The 20,772-nt window shown below is 37.0% G+C and overlaps 1 protein-coding gene across 3 annotated transcripts; it reads left to right on the top strand.

The window, feature by feature from the left end:
• Positions 1–54: 54 nt before the first annotated feature.
• On the top strand, positions 55–9,041 carry LOC134517136 (DPY30 domain-containing protein 1-like). 3 transcript variants are annotated; one of them, XM_063338349.1, is made up of 6 exons: positions 55–834; positions 2,042–2,194; positions 2,293–2,415; positions 4,163–4,243; positions 5,188–5,280; positions 6,913–9,041. In XM_063338349.1, the coding sequence occupies exons 2-6, from the start codon at positions 2,048–2,050 to the stop codon at positions 6,946–6,948; spliced, it is 480 nt and encodes a 159-aa protein (XP_063194419.1). In that variant the 5' UTR covers positions 55–834; positions 2,042–2,047; the 3' UTR covers positions 6,949–9,041. The 3 variants fall into 3 exon arrangements, with proteins under 3 accessions (XP_063194419.1, XP_063194420.1, XP_063194418.1); XM_063338350.1 differs by having other exon boundaries at positions 741–945; positions 2,039–2,194; XM_063338348.1 differs by having other exon boundaries at positions 743–945; positions 6,913–9,040.
• The last annotated feature ends 11,731 nt before the right edge of the window (positions 9,042–20,772 follow it).

Below are 20,772 nucleotides of genomic sequence, written 5' to 3'. Positions count from 1 at the left end.
TTCGTTACGCCGGGACAGCCTTTCATTCCGGAAAGGCTTCGTTCCGCAGTCTCCCATTTCTAACGCGGAAAGAACCGGGATAGCGTTCGTGCAACTGAGCTTCAGAATTAATACAGACGCTGCAGCCATTCTTTCCGCTGCAATTCTTTACGGGGGGGGGGGGGGGGGGGTTAATATCTAATTAAAAGTTGCCAGTAGAACAAACAGCTGGCCACACGAACGTCAGCCGCGGAGCTTGCCAGCCCGGAGGAGGCGGCAGGGCTCTAGGGCCGGACGGCTGTAACCCCGGCCACGGCGGCGACAGCCCGGCTCAACGCGGTGCCCCCTGCTTGGCTACCAACCCCCAGCTCAGCGCTGGCTCAGCTTCCTCATGCTAAAATTCCGAGGACATTTTGTTTCTTAAATTGCTTTCTAGGCTTTATCTGCGCGTGTGTATGTATCTATACGCGGACAGAAACAACTAATCTCCCAGCTGAAGAGGAAGGCCCTGTACGTCGCCGGTGCATTGCATCAGGAGCGATTAAAGATGTTTCTCACTTTTGCCCGAACCCCTTCTGTTCGGGACCCCTCTGCTCGCGGAGGGACGGCGCTGAACGCATCGGGCGCGAGCCCGTCCCGAGGGACACCGCACCGCCCGGCCGCGGCTCCGGTGACGGCCCTGCGGCTGGCACCGCCCCCCCGCCGGGCCCTTCCTCCAACTGCGGGCCGCCTACGTAGAGGTCGCGACGCGCTCGCGAGCGGCGTTACATAGCAACCCGGTGCGTTCTGGCGCCGCTGCGGCCGTTAACGGCGTTGGCGCGGGCGGAGAGGCGGCTGCCGGGCCGGAGACGGGCGGTGGGTAGGAGCGAGGGGGGTGCGCGTCCGTGTGGCGGAGGCTGCCGTCCCGGTGCTGCTCTCTGAGGGAAGGCGAGCGGGAGAGCCGAGGGCGGTCACAGCGCTGGCCAGGTGATTACCTCAGCGACGGCCCCACTAAGGCGCCAAAGGCAGGGTGGTGACAGCACCGGGTCCCAGCGACAGCCCACGGGTCACCGGGCGGGTCAGGGTAACGCGCCAGGTCCACACAGGAGATCCGGATAGCGCCACAGAAGCCGGGGTAGGGACAGGCCCGCCCGGCGTGTAACTCAGGGGAGGGGTAAAGGCACCGGCCTGGCCTTAAATGGATCCCGAGGGCGGAGGACGTGGGTGGAGGCTCCAGGTGAAAATGATCTGGGCAATTAGGGCCTCCTGGTGCCCTCAGGGCGCTGACAGCTCTCTCTGGCCCCGCCGTCTCAGGAGCCGGTATGAACGTGAAGGCTGAGAGAGGTTTTACACCCGCGGCGTTTCACGGCGGGCAGTGTGACATGCCCTGCCTGGCTCTCTCTTGCCGGCCGGCCCTATGGCACAGAGCCGTGCGGCCTGCTGAGGGGGACCGGCTGCTCGGCGGCCGCCCGTCCGAGCCGGGGGTCCGCTGCCGCCCCTGGGACAACGGTTCCGTCCCGTTGACAACAAACGCAGATGTCTCAGCACCGCAGAACCCAGTTTCAGATGTGTTATGTGTTTACTGGCAAAGGGCCAGTAAAACCTCGTGTGTGCATGGAGATTTGTGCCCTGCATAGAGTGATTGCTTCAGGCCCTGGTCTTGCATATGCATCCTAAAGATAGCTTTGTTAGTTCAAACTAAAATGTATCCTTAATCATCCACAAACTACTTTCCTGTTCTTTAAATATCTGTATAGAAGTTTCCTTTGTCCTGTTGTCGTTGTGAGGTTTTTTGCCGTCATGCTGACTTAGAACTATCAGCATATTTCCAAGCATTCTGAATTATACGTGCCTAAACAGTAAAATGGGTTTTAAGCATTTTTTCTGCAGCGCCTGGTATAAATGACCTATCACCAGAGCTTTTAAGAACTTCACCAATATTAAATTGAAATAACTTTCTTCTATTAATTGCCAGGTTAATTAAGAAAGTGATATCATATTTGGTGCCTGAGGCAATAATTCTTAAAAACCCTGATTTAATTCTGACATTGATGGCTAATGTCGGTCTGTTTGTTGTTAGTAGATGTGAATGGAGTCTCAGTATCTGAAGAGATGCCTGGGAAGTTGCTTGAAAAAGGGACTGGCAGAAGTTGTAGAGCATCGGCCAGCAGATCCAATAGAGTATTTGGCACATTGGATTTACAATTACAGAAGAATCTTAGATGAAGAAAAAAAGGTGGATCCATCTTGCACAAAAGATTTCATGACAATATAATTGATGCTATTTAATCTCCCTCTATTTTTTTAATTGATTCTGTGTTACCTCTGAAATAGAGAATGTTGGAAAGGACTGAGCTTGAACAAGAACGGGAGGCAGCCCTGGTAGAACTTGAAATGTTAAGAAAAATGAAGGAAGAAGAGCTAATGATCCAGCAGAAACTTGAAGAGCAACGTCAGGTTAATAATACTTAATAATAGATAATTGTAAATAGTATATGATGCTGTGGCATCTTGTAGCTCTCTGTACTTCTAGTTTTTGTATAATGATTTGGATAGAAGGTAGTATAAAATAATTATTTTAATCTCACTTTTCTAAATAATAACTGCAATGATTAGTCAGCACATGGGAAGGAAAACTTACATACTATGTGGTAAAATGTTATAAAAAATAAAGAAGCCTAAGGTAAAAAGCAACCAGTATAAGACTTATAGGAGAAGTAACTTAAAATAAGTAGACTATCTTCTATAGTTAGTTATGAATGAAAACTGGTGCAAATAAATCTAGAAATCATTGCAAAAATTTTTGACAGGCCTCCTAGGAGGCCTGGGAGTAATAACTGCTCATTGTCTCAGGCTACTTCAATGTGATATCAGTAATGCAAAAAGTAAAAAAAGATGATGAGAATGTATTCACAATTACAGAGTCCTGAAACTGGCTAGGAATTAGCGAAGGAAGAATGCATATTTAAGTAGTATGTATAGCCTGATACGATGAGGTGCCTTTTTCTTTCCTTAGCTCCTCCAGCATTCTGTTGGCATAAAGCAATTTGAATCCTACATTATATGGACTTTATGTGTGAGAAATAAAGATAATGTCTGTGTTTCTAGCTATTCTTTGAAAAGGAGTTGTGTGAATTTGACCACACATGTAACAACCCCAGTGTTGCTGTGGTATTGTTGACATTGACTGGATTTTTTTTACATGGCTGACTTTCACAATGTTAAAACCAAAAGTGTAATTTTAAATCTACGCTGATCCTGTTCTAGTGTAAGATACATTCATTCTGCTTCACTTGCACTTTTTAAATTTGGAATTTACTAATTTGCAGATGAAATGTTACATGTTTAAGGATTTAATGAGTCATTTAAGATAGTAAATGGAATCAAGAATATGAGATTGTGTCTAGAGATAATTCACAGAGAATTAAGTAAATTATTTCATGTAAACTATGGGAAAGGTGTGGAACAATACTCACATTAAACACATTTTTTAACCTAACCCACAATTTTGGCTATAGTCATGTACTCGGGCATGTTTTGATTTTACATACCAAAAAGGAGTGTGAAAACTAGTTGCTACAATATAACCATATTTGTAGTAACTACTCACAAAATGCTACAGCAAATAGTATTCTCTAGGCCCTAGTGCAGTTGAATGTGAGTACTTAGATTATGGAGTTTCTGAAGTTTTGGTGCAGTAGGACTTAGGCTCACAGAGAAAGGACACTTGGTATTAGTTATTTCCTATTGGAAATTTTGAAGGTTGACGATGAAGATGATTAATGTTAATGACATTGCTTACCAATCTTTTCTATAGATTTCATTCTGTGTGGATTCATCTGTCTGTGCTAGATACTGTGTGAAGAATCAAAGAGCTTAATCCAAAGTACAGGAGATAATGAATATAGACTGATAAAGGACGTGGAATGAGACAGCATCTTAAGCATGTACACTAACTTCAGCTTTCTATTTCTTTTTCCTCTTGCTAGAAAAGCCTTTCTATCCATGTGAGTCTAAAACCTATGAAAATATTGTCAGATGATACTGAAAATGCTTTATGTTATTAACATTGCAGTTATGTTTTATGCTTGCTTTCTTTTTATTTTAAGGTTTCAATCATGAAATACATTGTAAGCAATGGGGTGGGTAAGATGAATGTGGGTTTTTTTCCTTCTAATTTGTCCTTTCTTAAACTGACTTGCAGGGTCAGTTGGAACAAGAACATGAAAAGTTGGAAGTGCAGAGTGAAGACAACGAAATGCTGTTACAACGGAAAGATCAAGAGGTTTAAGCTTAGTCAGTGGTTTGAAAATACTGTTAATCAGCTGTCTTTTCCAGATGCAGGCACTAAATAAGAAACACAGGGCAGAAGCCCGTGAGTGTTGAACTAACAGATTATTTTTTTAAAAAGATTGTAAAAATGGGGGAAGAATGTCTTAACACCTTGCTTTCAGTCTGTGTTTTATACTTGAATTTTGTTCTGTTCTATTAGGTTTATTTAGTTTATATTCAGAACAGAACATAAATTTATTGCAAAATTTAGCGTAAGGTCAGCCTAGTTGACGCTTTCACATTCCTTGATGGTATTTATGAGAAAGTATTGTAACAAGCATGTCTAATTTAGGTGTCTAGACAGTAATGTTTTACTGAGTGTTAGCACAAAGTCCATTTGCTGTATCTGGAAAAGGAACTGTGGTTTGGAATTGGGATGCCTCTTGATTCTGAGATCCTCCTGATGCACAGGAATTTATACTAACAGAAGACTGCATATACAGATGTCTGTGAAAATGTATGGTCTTTTAATGCTATTTCAGTAAAAACATACACTGATAGTTGGTATGTTTATCCCAATAAAGCTTTTAGATGTGAATATCTCTTAAATTTACATGGAGCACGTCATATTTTAGACATACGTACGGTTTTAGAGCACTCTTGTTAAAATACTGCCAGAACATAATCGTAGAAAGACAGCAGTATGAGAGTGACAGGAAAAATCAATATGTAGAAATTTAAACCAAAATTCTTGTCATTTAAAAAAACCTGATAAAAATAGTCTTAACAAGCATAAAAAGTCCACATTCACGACTAAGACATTTGTATAGCATGCATCTAAAGTATTATCTTTATATTAATACATAATGTCATTTTAACACATCTGAAATATTCTTTATTGATAATTATTCATGACATGGAATACTTTTAACTGAAAACTGGTTTTCTTTACCATAGGAAAATGAAAAGACAATAGCTGAACTTACAGATAGACCTGGAGCGCCTAATTTGACCAGAGTTGAGGAGCTAGATGAGAGTGGACAGTCTGAGGTAAGTGTTCAGAAAGAACATAGAGATTCTAAATGATTAGTTCTTACAGATTTGGTTTTCTGTGCTGACATATCAAAGGTTAAAACTGTTGCAGTTCAGACTGTGCTTGTTCTCTTCTGTGGTTTTAAGGGATGGTAATCTGGCCACAGCCTTCAAACTGCCCATAGCCTGTTCTCTGGTACAAGTTAGGGCATTCTAAAAGACTGTGTGGTGTTGGCTGACTAAATCCTCAAGATGTAAAATGCCTTTTTGTATTTAGATATGTTACAAATCAAAGTATGAATAATGTCAGAAAGGAGGCAGCCTTCCTTTGCCATGTGAACATGTCATATACAACATGTACTAAATCACAAAAGATGACTCATTTTTGAGAGATTGAAGTTATTTTTCTGGTTGAAGTATATTTTTTGTGCAGCAGAATGCACTCTTGTGCAGAGATGTCAGAGCAAGCATTTAACATAAAAGACCAGATACTAAGGACACACTGCTCACTAAGGCTAGAACCTGCTGAGCCCTGTGCCAACATGAAGGTACTGCTTTCAGTACCACAACTATGGCCCTGTATTGTGATCCTCAGGCATCTTCTATGCCCAGCATTTTATTTATTTTTTATTTCCTCCCATTCCTTTTATGTTTGACAGTCCAGGGAAATGAAAGGCCATGAATCAGCCTTCATTTATTTTAAGGCATCGCAGTACGTTTAACAGATATTGTCAGTTCCTGCAAAATCACTCAGCTTTATGAATGCATCATAAAGATATTAATATTGGTCTGACTTTTTCCAGTTGGAGTATTCCAAGTGGTGTGACTGGAAATTTTGATATACTAGTTTTCAAACATCATTATTAGAACCCTTTTTCCTTTATTAGCCTTAATAATTTGCTCACTTAATTTCTGGTGTCAGCAGTGGAATTCTAGCTCAGAATTTCTATTGTGATATTAATATGCTTAAGCTTAAGGTTACTTTAATAACAGCCTGTTTTATAAGTATTCTTTACGTATATTTATGAACATATTTATGACTATTCTTAGGGGCAGGTTGTCACAAGTGTTTTTTCCACTAAGGTAAGTCAGATGAGTTCTCAAGATCTTGTGTAGCCCCAATTTTTATAATTTTCTGGTAATTACATATTAAAAAGTATTCTTGAGGCTTCAGGCATATTTTAAGTGTTCTTAAGTCAATGAATTGCAAAACCTGCAGTGAAAATGAGTAGTAAACTTACTTCCTTCTTCTTACATGTGCCATCTTCTAAGTTTTCATACTTAAATTTGTTTAAAGTTGGATTCTATTGGCCTTTGGTGGTGTTATTTCAGGTCTTACAGCCATATGTGTGTTGAATTAAACTAAAAATTAAGAGCACATCAATAAAATTAAAATATATAGACTTGTACTATTGAAACTATACTTCTCTCAGAATCATAATATTTTGTCCATACACGCGGGATTTTATAATAAAAGTCTGGTGACAAACTTCATTGTATTTCACTGAATGGAAGAATAAATAATGATATTGATGAATACCCACTTACCTGTCATGTGGGTGTTTTCTTTTTCTTTTTTCCTCTTTTTTCCTTTTTAAAAAGTTGAGTTAATGCTAGCAACTGATAGAATTTCTTTTTTTTTTTTTTTAGAGTATAGCAGATCTCATGGAAGAAGCAGAACAATAAAGTTCCCAATGGTTCTGAAAGCAGTAAATATATTTTCTACTCATGACTTGCTGATCCTGAAGTGTAATATCTTAATTTATGTATTTTACACATAGAACTGATTTACATACCCATTGTTTGAGTTTCTGTGCTTCCTGGGTATTTATATAAAGTCTGTTAATCCTGGTATGTCATGCTTCCTTTTTGTTCATGAACAATTGTAGCTAGCGTGACTGACTCAGATGATGAAATCTGCAATTAAACTTAAAGCAGTAAATATATTTTCTAATTATTGCCCATTGATTCTTGAAGTGTAACTGTAATAATTACAGATATAATTAATGAATCAAGATTAGTTTGGAGTAGAGGCTGCAACATGAGAATTTGAATCAATATTAAAAGAGTAAAAAATTACTGAAAAAGGATTTTCCAAGAATTTGAATGGTTTCTAATAGAAAGAGGGAATGCTCTACATATTAGAAGATGAAGAGAGAGTTCTGCACATCAAACTCGATGCAGAAATCAAATCAGAAAATTATCCAATTTATCTGGAAGAGGTAAATTGAACTCTGTAGTTCATAGACTGTAGACTCAGTAGACAGATGTACTAAAAGATCCAGTCTGTCTTTGAAATCATGGGGTGCTTTTTGTAACACTAGGTGTTTGCTCTAGGATTTATAATAACCTTTTGTGGTTATTGTGTGATATTAGGTGAGCTGTAAGTGTCTGCATATCAGTTTTGATTAGTCAAGTCTTAAAATAATCTTTTCTGCATTTGTCTTGAATTGGTAAATCAATAAATTACATCTCTGTTGTCTTTACCAAATACCATTATTAATTCTCAAAGCTTCACTTCTAAAAAAATTTGGAAGAATATTTATCTTGATCCTTATTTATCTATAAAAATAAGTTTTATAATCCTTAAATATTGCATTAATTTTTGTAAGGACAAATTTCCGTAATCAGTGATATCTTGGTACAGGTTGTCAAGAATGTTCCCTGTCTGTTCATTATAAATGGAAAAGACACCAGCACTAAAGAAATCCTGTGCTTCTTGGCTAAAACGTGCCTTTTCATCTCAGTGCCTTCTAATAATACAGGTTAGTTGGACAATTAACACTAAGTCATTGCCAATATTGTATAATGAAAATACTCTTCATTAAAAATCCAGTGCATAGTTATTGCATTCACTGCATTCTTCAGTTCTGGGATGAAAGCAATTTTGGGGATAATTTCACTTTAATTTGTTTATATTATAGCTAGCTTTAAGGGGTTTGCTATCTTTGGCAAACTGTTAAAAATATCTATATACCCAACAGGCAAAGGTCAATCATGTAATAAATATTTTTCTGCTCTAAATAACTTGTTCATACTAGGCATAATCCTATAAATTTTTAAAAAGCTAAGCAGTATTGATTTCTTGTATATTAATATATTATTTTCCCCTTAAAAATAATAAAGTATGTTTATTTAAAAAATCTTGTTGCCCTCTTTATTGCCATATTGCTTTTGGGATGCTATGAAGTGGAAAGTCTTATATGAACATCCTTAAAATCAAAAGAGAAAAATGTCACTTTCCAGATATAAATACTTAGAAATGTTTGTGTAACTTTTTAAGTAATGAAAATTTGAACTACTTTTGTGACTAGGCGGTCCGGCTTTGTTGTCTACATTTATTCTGAATTGGTATACGTTTGCAATTTCTATGACAGTCAAGAACCTTTTCTGTGGAATGAATATGCCTTATGGTTGATATCCCAGTAAACTGATTTTGTCACAGTTTATGATAGTATTTATTAGTAACAGTTAATGTAGAATCATTTTATGGCAACATTTTAAGGTACCACAGTTCTAATAACACCTATTAACACTGTACGCACAGCAGCTTCTTGTGCCAATCTCAAAGGGGTGGAGTAACCAGGTAAATAGATGGAGTTTCTTTTTTGAGGCAGTATGTATAAGTGAATCTTGTTATTTAGATTAAAATTTTCAAAAATTGCTAAGTAACTTGTTACCATTTACATTTTATGTCCAATTATGCTGACTATGAAAATTTCAGCCATCACACAGTTTTCATATTTAATTAGGAAATAGGTTCAAGTTATAAAACAGTATTTTAAAAACATCTTAGTAAATAATTCTAATTACTACTTCCAAAGTGTGGCTTTCATTTTCTATCTTTTTGTAACATTTGTATCTTTGTTTTATTTTGTTACATGTGTGTCCACTAGAGTGCATCCTAAATAAACACACTGGTGTCTGTCAGTTACAACCCATGAAAACTACAACTTTGTTTGTCATTTTGTTTCAGCTTATTTTTAACTGACTTTTTCTTTTTGATCCTGCAGTTTGTGTTCCCTATTCTCTTTCTAGATAGGAATTGAATTTTTGGATGGAAACTTTCATCAGAAAATTGTTTAGCAAGAGTCAAAATAAAATGGTAGATTCCAGTTTACCTATTCCTTTGCTGTTATATTAGGTACAGGAGACGTAAGTTGTTCAAATGTTACTTATAGGAATTCCCATTTTTTCCAGTCTATGTGCATAGACCTGGTGCACTGATCGCCTTCTACAACTTTATAGGAATTCGTATGTTGGATATGGAAACAGAGGGTAAACAGTTCTTGGCTCAATGCTTGCTTAAGGTGCAAAGCAGCCTGTAGGTAACTTGGAAGTTTAGTTCACAACAAAGACGACTTCTGCTTGGTTGTCTAAGCCTGGAGGGAAATTAAGGCAGCTTAAAATAATCTTTGCCTTCTCCTTTTGAACTTTAACCTTCTTTGGAATATAGCAAGCTAGAGCCTGGAACAGGAAGAGAACAGAGGAGAAGATACTATTTTATTGTTACTGCATGAGATGCGATTTCAGAAGTGTGAATACAATTTAACCTCTGCATAAAATCTGAAGTTCTATCTTGAAAAAAAAATTATGCAACTACTTAATGTAACTTCAGCTACAGTTTACATTCCCTTTGAGTACATCTTTGTGGAATGAAGAAGATGGAAATCCGAGATGGAAAATGTTGCTGAAATAAGATGCTAAATACTGACAGAAGATTTATGAAATTGTCATTTTTCCTTTCTCCAGAATAGGAACAGACTTATTTAGGTTGCTATCAGACCCCGTGTACAGATCCTCCAAAGAACGTGCTGATAGTAACGTGCCCATTCACAGCTGTTCTCATTCCAGCAATACTGAAGCATAGGGATGAAAACAGATATGTAGCCCAGAATAGGACAAAATGAATCAAATTAACTATGAGCCTGCTTACAAAGATGGAAACTCAGCTCTGCAATGTGAGAAACTTTTCTCCTACATGGAGTAATACATGTTGCAGCAAGCATGTTTTAATGTTATCTTTTAACAGAATAGACTTTATTAAGTCTGCAGCCCCTGTTCTTATGATGGATGATTTTCCCTCATAGTCTAAAGGAACTAAATTGTCTTTTTGTGAGCAAAAGCTTTATACAGTAATTTGCTAATGGTAATGAGAGTCAGATGAATTAGTCTGGATTAAATGTAAAACTGAATTCCTCTGAACTTTGCTAATACACTTTACTCATATTTGAAGTCAGCTACTAATTGCTTTACGTCTGTGAAGTTTTTCCGGTGCTTAGGTTAGATAAAGAACAGTGTTGTCTATTGACTACAGCTAGAAAAGAGAGTCTAAACCTGTTATTTGCTGATAAGGACTGATCTACTTTTTAAAATATCTTACCAGTACACTTGTTTGACCTTTTTTTACTTTTGTTTGTTTTCTGGCATTACCATTATAAACCCTCATGCAGTCTTCGTGTGTTTTTCTTGTCTATTTGTTTCAATCCGTATGATGGAAGAAGTTATACTATTATAAAAATTTATATAGGTATTATTGGGCTAATAGTAGTAGAAGAAAGGCAAGGTAGAGGAACAGGCCATTTAATCAAGCTGTCACAGTGTAGCAAACTTTTTAAGAAGTTTGCTTCTTAAAGCAAATCAGAAAACTGGTTCACAGAATTTGAGAGCTCTCACATGTATATCCAACTTAAATGCTGTGAGTCTTCCTTGTTAATCTGCACCTCGTAGAATAATTATCATAAACCAAAATCAGTGTTTAACTTGGATCAGAGATCAGAATTTTTGTCACTTATACTACTATTTTTTATTTGAAGTAAGTTACTCTAGAAGATGCTACATCATGAAAAATTACATTCACTAGGGCCTGTGTGGAGATGCTGAGTGCTTCCATTTTTTTCTTTAGTTATATGGCACCCAAAATCAATAGCCATTTTGAAAAAAAATGAGATGACCAGTTGCTTAGGTTAGTCTTTTGATTATATGGACATGAGTTAATTGAGAGGGAGGTAAGAAAAAAAAAAAAAAAGAGTATGTTAAACCATTTTATTATTAATACCAAGCATGTTAGTATTATCACCTGAAAGCAAATACACAGGCAAATGGTCAAGTAATGTAATAAGTAGAGAAGGTTGCCGTTTGCTTCTTGTTGGTTAATCTTATTTGAGATATCTGTTACAAAGGCCGCATTGATGTCTCTGTACTGACACAGAAATATATACTTTACTAAAAATCAAACCTCTTCCCCATCATTTTGCATCTGGCATAATTTAAAAGTACTTTAAACGATGATGTGAAGCTTGAGTTTGATTTAGAAAAAAACATTGGTAATTAGGAATATCATACCAAAGTTACCTGAATAATTTTACCTTCTCTAAGGAGTATTTAGAAGGTTCAGTAATCTTTTAACAAACTCTCCAAGGGGATTTTGCCACTTTCTGCATGTCGTCATTCATGGATCTCAACCGAAGTTGCTTTTGTAAAGGATTTTTTTTTTTTCCATAATCTTGGGAAAGTGTAAAAAATACGTGATTTCACTTTGATGCAAGAAGCCATTGGTGTTTCAGTTCAGCAAATTGTTTTCTGGACAAAAGAAATTATTTTAATCAGTGGTTCCTCTATAATTTAGGTGTAGTCTACCAGATTCCAGATAAAGAAATTAGCTTTTCTGGGGGAGGAGAAGGAGGAAGTATGTCTGAACTTGATCAGTATCTTGGTTAGTCTGTTTTTCTTAATCAACTGAATTATATTTTCAGCTCTATAATAGAGCTCATTGTAGTTGTTGCTTTGTTTTAAAAAAAAAATTGGTGCACTGAGGAAGTAGTCTTCCAAGGATCTCAGTTTTGTTCTCATTGAAGTTGCTGAAGAGGCTGTGGTTGCAATCGTAAGAGGATTGGGCTCTTTACTAACACGAGCATGAGTTCTACCTCTGAGAAGGCATCTCCAATTTATTAAACTTTTAATATAGTTAATATTAAAACACGAGAGAATTGATTGACTCAAACCACAGGTAGGGAAAGATACTGCAGAAATAAAAAGAGATTAATTGTTGCAGGAAGAGTAGGAGAGAGGAAACATTCAGATAATAAATCATTCCCATTGCAGCAAAGGGGCACTGCAGCTCCCTGTTTTTCAGTTTCAAGTCACATTCCTGGGAGTGTGTTGGGCTTCTCCAATCATTCTCCTTCATTTGTACTCCACCTCCTGAACGTACTTTCTTTCAGAAATGACTGGCTGCATGCAGACACACCTGTATTTGGTTCATTATTATCTTAAGCAATTGCGGTTTTGCCACTGATGTGTTTAGTAGATAAGTTTAAAAAATGCTATTTATTTAGCTGATAATTGTAACCCTGGAAACAGGATCTGTTGTTTGTTTCATTGTAAACCTAGCTGCAATGAAAAGTTACCCTTAGGCACTGACAGCTGAAAATTTCTAGGGCTGTGAGTGCTGTGAAGTTCTGAGACAGCTGTTCTTCAACATTTTTTCAATGGACATATGTATCTAAGTGGAGCCTATAGAAAAAATGCACCACTATTTTGTTTCTCTCTTGGACTTGAGTTGTGTTACTGTACTTGCTTGCATTTTAAGACTATTTAGTCAGGTTTCTCAGCAAGAACTATGATCAGTCATCCCTCTGAAACACCAGCTATTCTCTTATCTCAATAGATCATGTTTTTAAAGACACTGATCTCTTAATACCTTTAGGATAAATGTTTTCACCACAGCTCAGATGTAGGCCACTGTTAACTCAAACACATATTCCCTTAAACCCTTATCCTTCTTATGTGACTTTTCTAGCTTTTTTTTTTTGAACTATCACTTGGAAATTCAGCATAATTACATGATGTATGAATCTGTCTTAGAATTTGCTCAAGCTTTGCTTTGCACGAAAAAATCAGACCTATATATTTCTATGTACTTGGCCTGACTCTTGACATCAGAGTACTGGAAAAGCAGGTTCCCTTTTTTTTTTTTTTTTTTCCCCCCTGCAGTTTCTTCAAATGCCTCTCCAGCAGCTACAACTGTCTCACTATTCTGTGTCTACAAGAAAGTTGCCACTTCTATGTGTGGTAAGCTCATGCAGATGGGAGCAATATACCAATATTCTTTTTCACTCTTCTTTAAACCAAATGACCAACTAACCTTTAAAAAAAAAACCCCACTGACTATTCTGTGTTTTGCTTTGTTTGGTAGGATAAGTAAATTCCTAGTATGAAGTAAAATAAAATTTTATTGCTTACAGTATTTCAATAGTATAAACACTGTAAAAATGAAACCTGCAGCTTTGAATAGGTTCAAATATTTGTGAATTCAAAATCTGGAAATGCATTTTGTATTCTAGTTTTCTGTCTGTGTAGAGAATATGTTAGTTTCTAAGGAGATCGGGTCTGTGCTTACCAAACTTCCTGGCAGGATTCCCACTTGAGTCCTGGTAAAACATTCATGCCAACTGCGTGGGAATATCTGTATGTGTCTTAAAAATAATTACACATTGAAATCACTTTGCTGACCTTGCTTCTAAAGACTTACAGAATCCCACTGACATGTTTTATGGTACTGCAGAGGTGGAGAGGTAACAAAATAGAAATGATCACCCAGATGTTTTGTTCTCTGACTGTTACTGTTGGGATGCTAAGCCATTGGTAGTAATTGGGAAGTGGTTAATAATAAACTGCAGGCTAGACTTACCATTGGTTTTCTCATTAGCCAAGATTTCTAAAGACACAGAAAAGAGGATGTCTTAGAGGAGCTGGTTTCTGATGGGTGCCAATTTCAATACTTATTTTCAAAAGCAGAAAGTGTGATCTTTCGCTTCACTGTCTATACCTTCTAATATGTATGGGTCAAATGCTTTTTCTTTTAAGAGTTGATAAGAATAGTTGATACATTTTGATTATGGCAGGTCTGCACTGTTCTCTATTTTCTGCTTGATTTCTTAGCTAACTGTTGGGAGGCCAAAGGCAACACTGATGTTTAATTACAAGGAACGTGGGTTGTGAACATAAGAAAGGAGCAGTAGCAGGAGCCCTGTAAGCTGTCAACCTCAGAAACAGGAAACAATCTTCTGCCTAGGAAACAGAATCAATAATTGGTATGAATTTAGGAAATTAGAGCACTCCTTAAATCCATTAGTAGGAAAAGCTGGAAGAGGGAAAAAGAAAAAGAACCAAGGGATGAGTAAATACTGGAGTGGAAGAAGAAAAAGGTATACCCTAAGAGCAGCTCTTGCACATGTTTAGCTATGAGCTACTACCTGTGAGTACCCTATGTACCTATGTAGGGTAGGGTTTAGGACGGTAAGGAGAATAGTTGGTAGTTCTGTCCTTCTCCTTCCCTGCCTAGTAGAGCTGCAGGCTTCAGCTTCCTTTTACAGGACTAAAACTATATCTGCTTTCTTGGGGAGATCTAGTGTTGCTGGTCCATTTCCTGGAGTACTGTGATTTTTGTGATGAGCATAACTTGAATACTCTGCATTGCAGAAATGACAAAATGATTGATCTTAATCCTTAAGAACCAGCTTTTGAATTCATAGTCTTAATTCATGTTGTAAACACTGATCATATTCAGGAGATTTTTTTGTTGGTATTAGTCCTTTTTACATGTTTCAGTACAAAAGATAAGGTGTGGCATTCTCAGTCCTGACACTTCTCTTTGCAAAAAATGTCGTTGTTGCTAAGGGTCAAAATGAGATCATTACACTTTACAAGTCCTGATTAGTTCTTAGCTAGACCTAGTGGCATTTGGCAGAAGGGCAAAAATTTGCCCTCACAGAAAAGATGAATTTGTTATACATCTACTTCTAGCAGAGCAAGTAGGCTGTCAGTCACAAAGAATATGGGAATAAGGACCCACTAGGTGCATATGTCTTTATTACTAATAATTTTGGAAGGATCATTAAAAGATTCTCTTTTTTCTATTTTTAAACTTTGATAATTCTGCATGTGACTTTTAAAAAACTGCTTTTTAAAAAAATATTATGTGCATTTCACTCTTATGATAAGCACTCTGTTGGAAAAACAATGGCATAGATAACATGACTCAGTTTTGCATGTAGCCCAGTATATATGGAAGTTTATAACAATAATTTTAATAAGCTCCGTGATACGATATTGAAAGTTTACAGCCTAATTTTTCTAAGCACCTTGATCTATTTCATTTCAAGGTATCACCACGATTAGGTGCTTTCAAGCATCCTGTGATGCTTGTTTAGAGATGAAGAAAGTAATAGGAAAATTTCCTTATGCTGTAGAAAATGTATGTGGACAAACATATATATATATTTACGCATATGAAAAAAATGTTCGCAGAGACCTCTTACCCTCATTGCTTCTTTCTAGTTGGTTATGAATCAATTCTTAACATAGTAATTTTAATAATTTTTGGAAAATAAAGCCAAAACAAAGATGGCAGGGGAGGGAGCATAGTGATATCCTGCACGGCACATCTTGGGAGTTTTTGCTGACATACCCCAGAATTTCCTCTGAACACAAAGTTTCAAAACTAATTCAAAAAATTGCAAGGCAGCATTTCCGGAGTGCTATTTAAAATGTCAATAGTACACAGTAATAGATGTAGGACTCTTATTTGCCTTGTTTTAAGAAACCAAATTTATTTATTTACAAATCTGGAAAAAATCATGAGACTTTTATTTGTTTCAGGGCAAAAGACTTCAAAAAATAAAAAAAAGGGTATCAAATGAAACTGTGAGATTGCAACTATGTCTAAAAGCCTGAAGATCTTTTGGTGAAATTGGAATTTTCCATTATATATTCCATCTATGAATGGGAATCTGTAGAAACGTTTGTGTGATCTGGTTACTGTATGCATTTTTGTCTAGTATCATTTATATACTTGTGTTGGTTGATGCTATGTACCCTTCATCCATTATCTAACGTCCCCTGATTATTCAGATATCTAAGAATATTTTTGGCTGTCTTTTATTTCAGACTTGCTTATCTAAAACTGCTAAATGACTAGTTGCAGTGAAATCTCTCAGACATAGATGAAAGATAATGATGTTTCCTGTTTGCTAATGTATTTGCCCAGGTGATGTATGTGAAATTGCTCCTTGGATGGCAGCCATCCCTGGCTGAACCAGCTGTGGTAACAAGGTCAGGTTGGGGGATTTCTGAAAGATGTGACCAATCAGATTATTTAGTTAGAAGTTTCCCGCAGACCTCAGAGCGCCAGTAGTGTATTTGAGCTCTGTGGTAATGATAGTGGGAACATGTCTGAGAAGGCTGTGAATAACCCATAGATAGGAATCATGACTACAAAAGTTGCTGCATGTTTGTTGTAACTTTTTTTCCAGGTAGCCATACAAACCTAAATCTGGAGCTCACAGAATTGTGCAGTCATTTTCAGTATGTATGAATGGAAAATTCTGCTATGCATTATTTACTAGATTGGTACTGAGTATGTAAGTGTTTGCCTGTGTCAAGTAGTTCAAGTATGTAAATATTTTAATTGTGAGCATAAAAAAGGTACATGTGCAAATATTGGTTATTGTTTCATGTACACTATGCATATAGTGTAGACTTATGACGGTTTTTGATCACTAAATGTTTCAGAAAAGTAATTATAGTCCCATACCTCATGAAAGAAAAGTCTCCTCTGGCATTATATATCTAGAAAAAGTCAAAAGTGTCTGAATTTAACCTAATGTTCCTTGTCAGGAAGCCAGAATTTACAAATTCCACAACTGTTTTTGCAGATAGGTTCCTGAAACCTGATTTCATGTACTAGAGTCAATATTTGTTTCGAAGTCCAAAGACCACCTGTATTGTAAACATCTATGAAACACTGCAGCAAAATCTCTTGGGTAATGGCTGATTAAATGCATCAGTCTGTTTCCTAAGGTACTGAGGAAATCCTAATGGTTTACATATATACACACTAATAATGTCACGAGACACGTGAAAGCAGCAGATCTTACAGATCCCAAGCTGCTGAAAGACAGCTGAAGTTCCCTAGCCAGATTCTTTTTGAGATACAGATCTATGGCTGTAATGGGGTTTAGTCTGGACAGGTGATCAGACCTGTTATCAACAGCATGGAGTCCTAAATATTCCCCCAGAAAGGAACCGTGGCTGTGTGTGTATCTGATGTGTGGCCACACCCCACACACTTTAAATTAATGGTTGTGCTTTGTTAAATGTCAGATGACAATCTTCCCCTAGCCAAACTGACCTTAGCAACTGGAAAAAACATCCAGGGAAAATACATAGATGGCTTTCTGTAAGGTTAAAGGGAAATTTCTAATTGAAGAATTTTCCATTCCTGTCCGAGGCATAACTTTAGTAATGGATGGGTTGGTTTATTAAATTTAGCATAATAGTTCATGAGTAAAATTCTAAATCAGTAAGTTACACACTGTTAGGTTTGCAAACTGAAAACACTTTTTGCTGTATGAGACAAAGATGGAATAGGGCACCACTCTTTCTCATCTACACCCTCATCATTTATGGAGGACCCAGGCAATGTGTGATTCTGTTGTAATAGTGCTCCACATAGGGATGTAACACAAACAAATGCTTGAATATTGCTCTGTAGAGCTTATAACTTAAACAGGAAAAACTGCCAAAGACTAAAGGCAGAACTAATTATATACCAGTATGGTTTAATGCTGTTTAAATGAAGCAATAAAAAACAATCAGCGTAATGGAAACCTTAAACTTTAACTAATCTTGCTATTTTTACACCATTTCTGGTACAGCAATGCTAATTTATGAAGACTGATTGGAAAACAGAGAATTTTTTATTTATCATTATTATGCAGGAAACCGAGGTGTCTATCTATGAGGTGTTTAAAATGCCTGTGGTTGTAAACAGGTGTTTAGTTTACAGAGCCTTGAGGAATGATCTTGGGGTTGAGGCATAAACAGCTAGGACTTTTTATTAAGTGAATAAACAGAAAATTAAGTTGTATTCAATTCTGTCTACTATCCCAGTTCTGAAGAAATAATGCTCCCAATGAAATTAGTACAAAAGACTATAGCTGAGTTTAATGAAAGCAGAATTTTGTGCCTAAAGTAGCTTTAATTATTTCCTAAGAAGCAAGTTTAAGTTGCTACTTCATGTATAAGGCCCTGGCACAAGTTACTTCATGATATGGCCATGAGCAACTTGTTCAAGTTGGTCCTGCTTTGAGCAAAGGGTTGGACTAGAGACTGTCCAGCCTCAAACATTCTATGATTCAGTGATGTGTCAGAATAGAGAATTTGAGGTCAAACAGATGCAAAGAGGACAAGCGCGTGGGAGAGGAGTAAAATTAATTATTTTCTTTGATGTTAGGAATGAAAGAACCTGGAAAAACTTCTGAGGGAGTGGAAGGGAAGGCAGATGGGGGACCCAGCAGAAGATCTCTCTGAAGCTGAAGTAACTGTGGACATAGTACATAGACTGCACACCAAGAAATAGCTGGGAGTGGAATTGGTATTAACTCAAAAAGTTATAAGAAAGCTCAAGAATGAAAGAGTTGAATTGCTTATGGTAGTGTGCAGAGGTTGCAGGAGGTCCCATACTCCAGAGAAAGAGAAAGATGATATGAAAGAACAAATGCTGGGTGATAAACACCCACGTCGGAATACACACTGCCTCCTTTCCTTCTACAATCACAACTGGTTTTTCTGTCCCACAACATTTATTTTACCCTGAATCTTGATGGGCCAGTGAAATTCTACACCTGCGCATCTGAGAGGCCTTGAGCCACTCTCATTTTCAGGTAATAATAGATAGAGGTGAGAGCTCTGAAGCAGGTGGGTGTTCTGTGTTTAGTTCCTGATGTTCAAGCTCTATGGCTCCGACCAGACTTGTCATTCTTCATGCAAAAGAAATAAACCCAGCTAAACAAGTCTTCCTTATGTTAATTTTAAAGACAAAACAAAATATCCACCTCCCCCAGACCAAAAGGTACAGGCTAAATCAAGTCTTTTCACCAGCAAACCAAAAAGCCCTCAAAGACATCCCTGTGAGACTTGCATAATTTGTTGCTTATTTCCAATAGAAAAAAGATAAACTACAGTAACTTATTGAAAACACATTATTTTTATTATATGAACTACTCCTCCTAAATAGCTCAAATGAAACTAGTATTAAAGCTGTTTTCACACACACCTGTAAAACTGTTTTATTTCCAAAGGCATAAATTAGGAGTAAATTCCTTGTATGATTTTGTAAAGTGAGAAAAAAACAGCAAGATGAGAAACTTAAGCAGTTAACTATTAAACAGTCAACTTTAATAAAATGAGGTCTTATCTGATGATAGAGAGAATAGAATAAAAGTATTTAGGAAAACACTTTCCTATGTGTTATTTGTATGCATGAAATATTTTTGTATATTGTTAAAGTTAAGCGTGTTTGGGTTCTTTAATGACAATGGAATTGTAGTTTTAAGTTATTGTGAAGTGTATGCTTTCTACAAATCAAGTCATTGTCTTTTGCATTTGAAAGTTGCGGTGAGAGAGACAAATTACATAGCTTAAGCAATGGTTTTCCTATGACTGATTCCAATCATGCAGAAGTTCTTCAGAGTTCTTGGTACGATTTCCTTCTCACTCAGAAGAAGTCACCTAAAAGTTACCATGGTGGTGAAACAGTATGAGTGAATGAGTCTAAACCTGTATCGCTTCCCACGAAAATGTGAGTCTTCTGCAGCTGAAATGAGGATGACCAGGTCTTAAGGATACCTACTTTCTTCCTTCCCCTTCTGCTGTGATAGTTAGAAGTGTTTTATCTGTAAGCTATTAGCTCAAACTCGTTTTCTCATTTCTATGGACATGGTTCATCCATGTAGGCTCCATTTTCAGTGGTTTTTAATATAAATTGGACATCAGTAGAGACAGGTAGGGAGACGGAAAAGAGTAAGTAAATGGAAAAAAAAGAAGGGAAAAGTGTTTTAACAAAAAGGATATAAACAAAAAAAAATGAGGAAAGGGGAGTAGAGGAGAAAAGCAGATAAGGGTAAGAAAGGAGAAGGTGTAAAATGATCCAATGAGACTATGTCATGAGAGGTCTAGGGTCAAGACAATTTATCAGTCATATCTGTCTAGAGAATCAGCAGCATCAATAGCAATCACTCATAAAATTCCTTTCTCGGTTATATCTTGTTCACGTCATTATTTTCAGGGCTTTCTCAAGGCTGCAGTAAAACCATGCCTCTTGACAGCTGGTAAGTGTTATATGAGCTAGATAGGGGGTAGTTTTGCAGAACTGCCGAGTAAAAGTGGTAAAACCATGGGATGGTACCAAATATGAAGACTTTTACAGTTAATAGAAAGATTCACATTGCTCTTCCAGTGTTTGGGATTGACATTATAGTCAATATGAATAACTACTTAGAGCAATACAGAAGGACAGTGTTATTTTTACATTGTAATTTTCCTGTCTTTAGCCTCATTTCAAAGCACAGGAGTCATACTGATTGAGAGGATTTTGCCATTAGAAATCTTCTGAGTAAAGGTCATAGACTATAGTCAAAAGATACTTAATACAATGATGGACACTAT

This window comes from Chroicocephalus ridibundus, chromosome 6 (genome assembly GCF_963924245.1).
Source record: "Chroicocephalus ridibundus chromosome 6, bChrRid1.1, whole genome shotgun sequence".
Lineage (NCBI taxonomy): Eukaryota > Metazoa > Chordata > Aves > Charadriiformes > Laridae > Chroicocephalus > Chroicocephalus ridibundus.
This window is presented reverse-complemented; position numbering and strand designations above follow the sequence as displayed.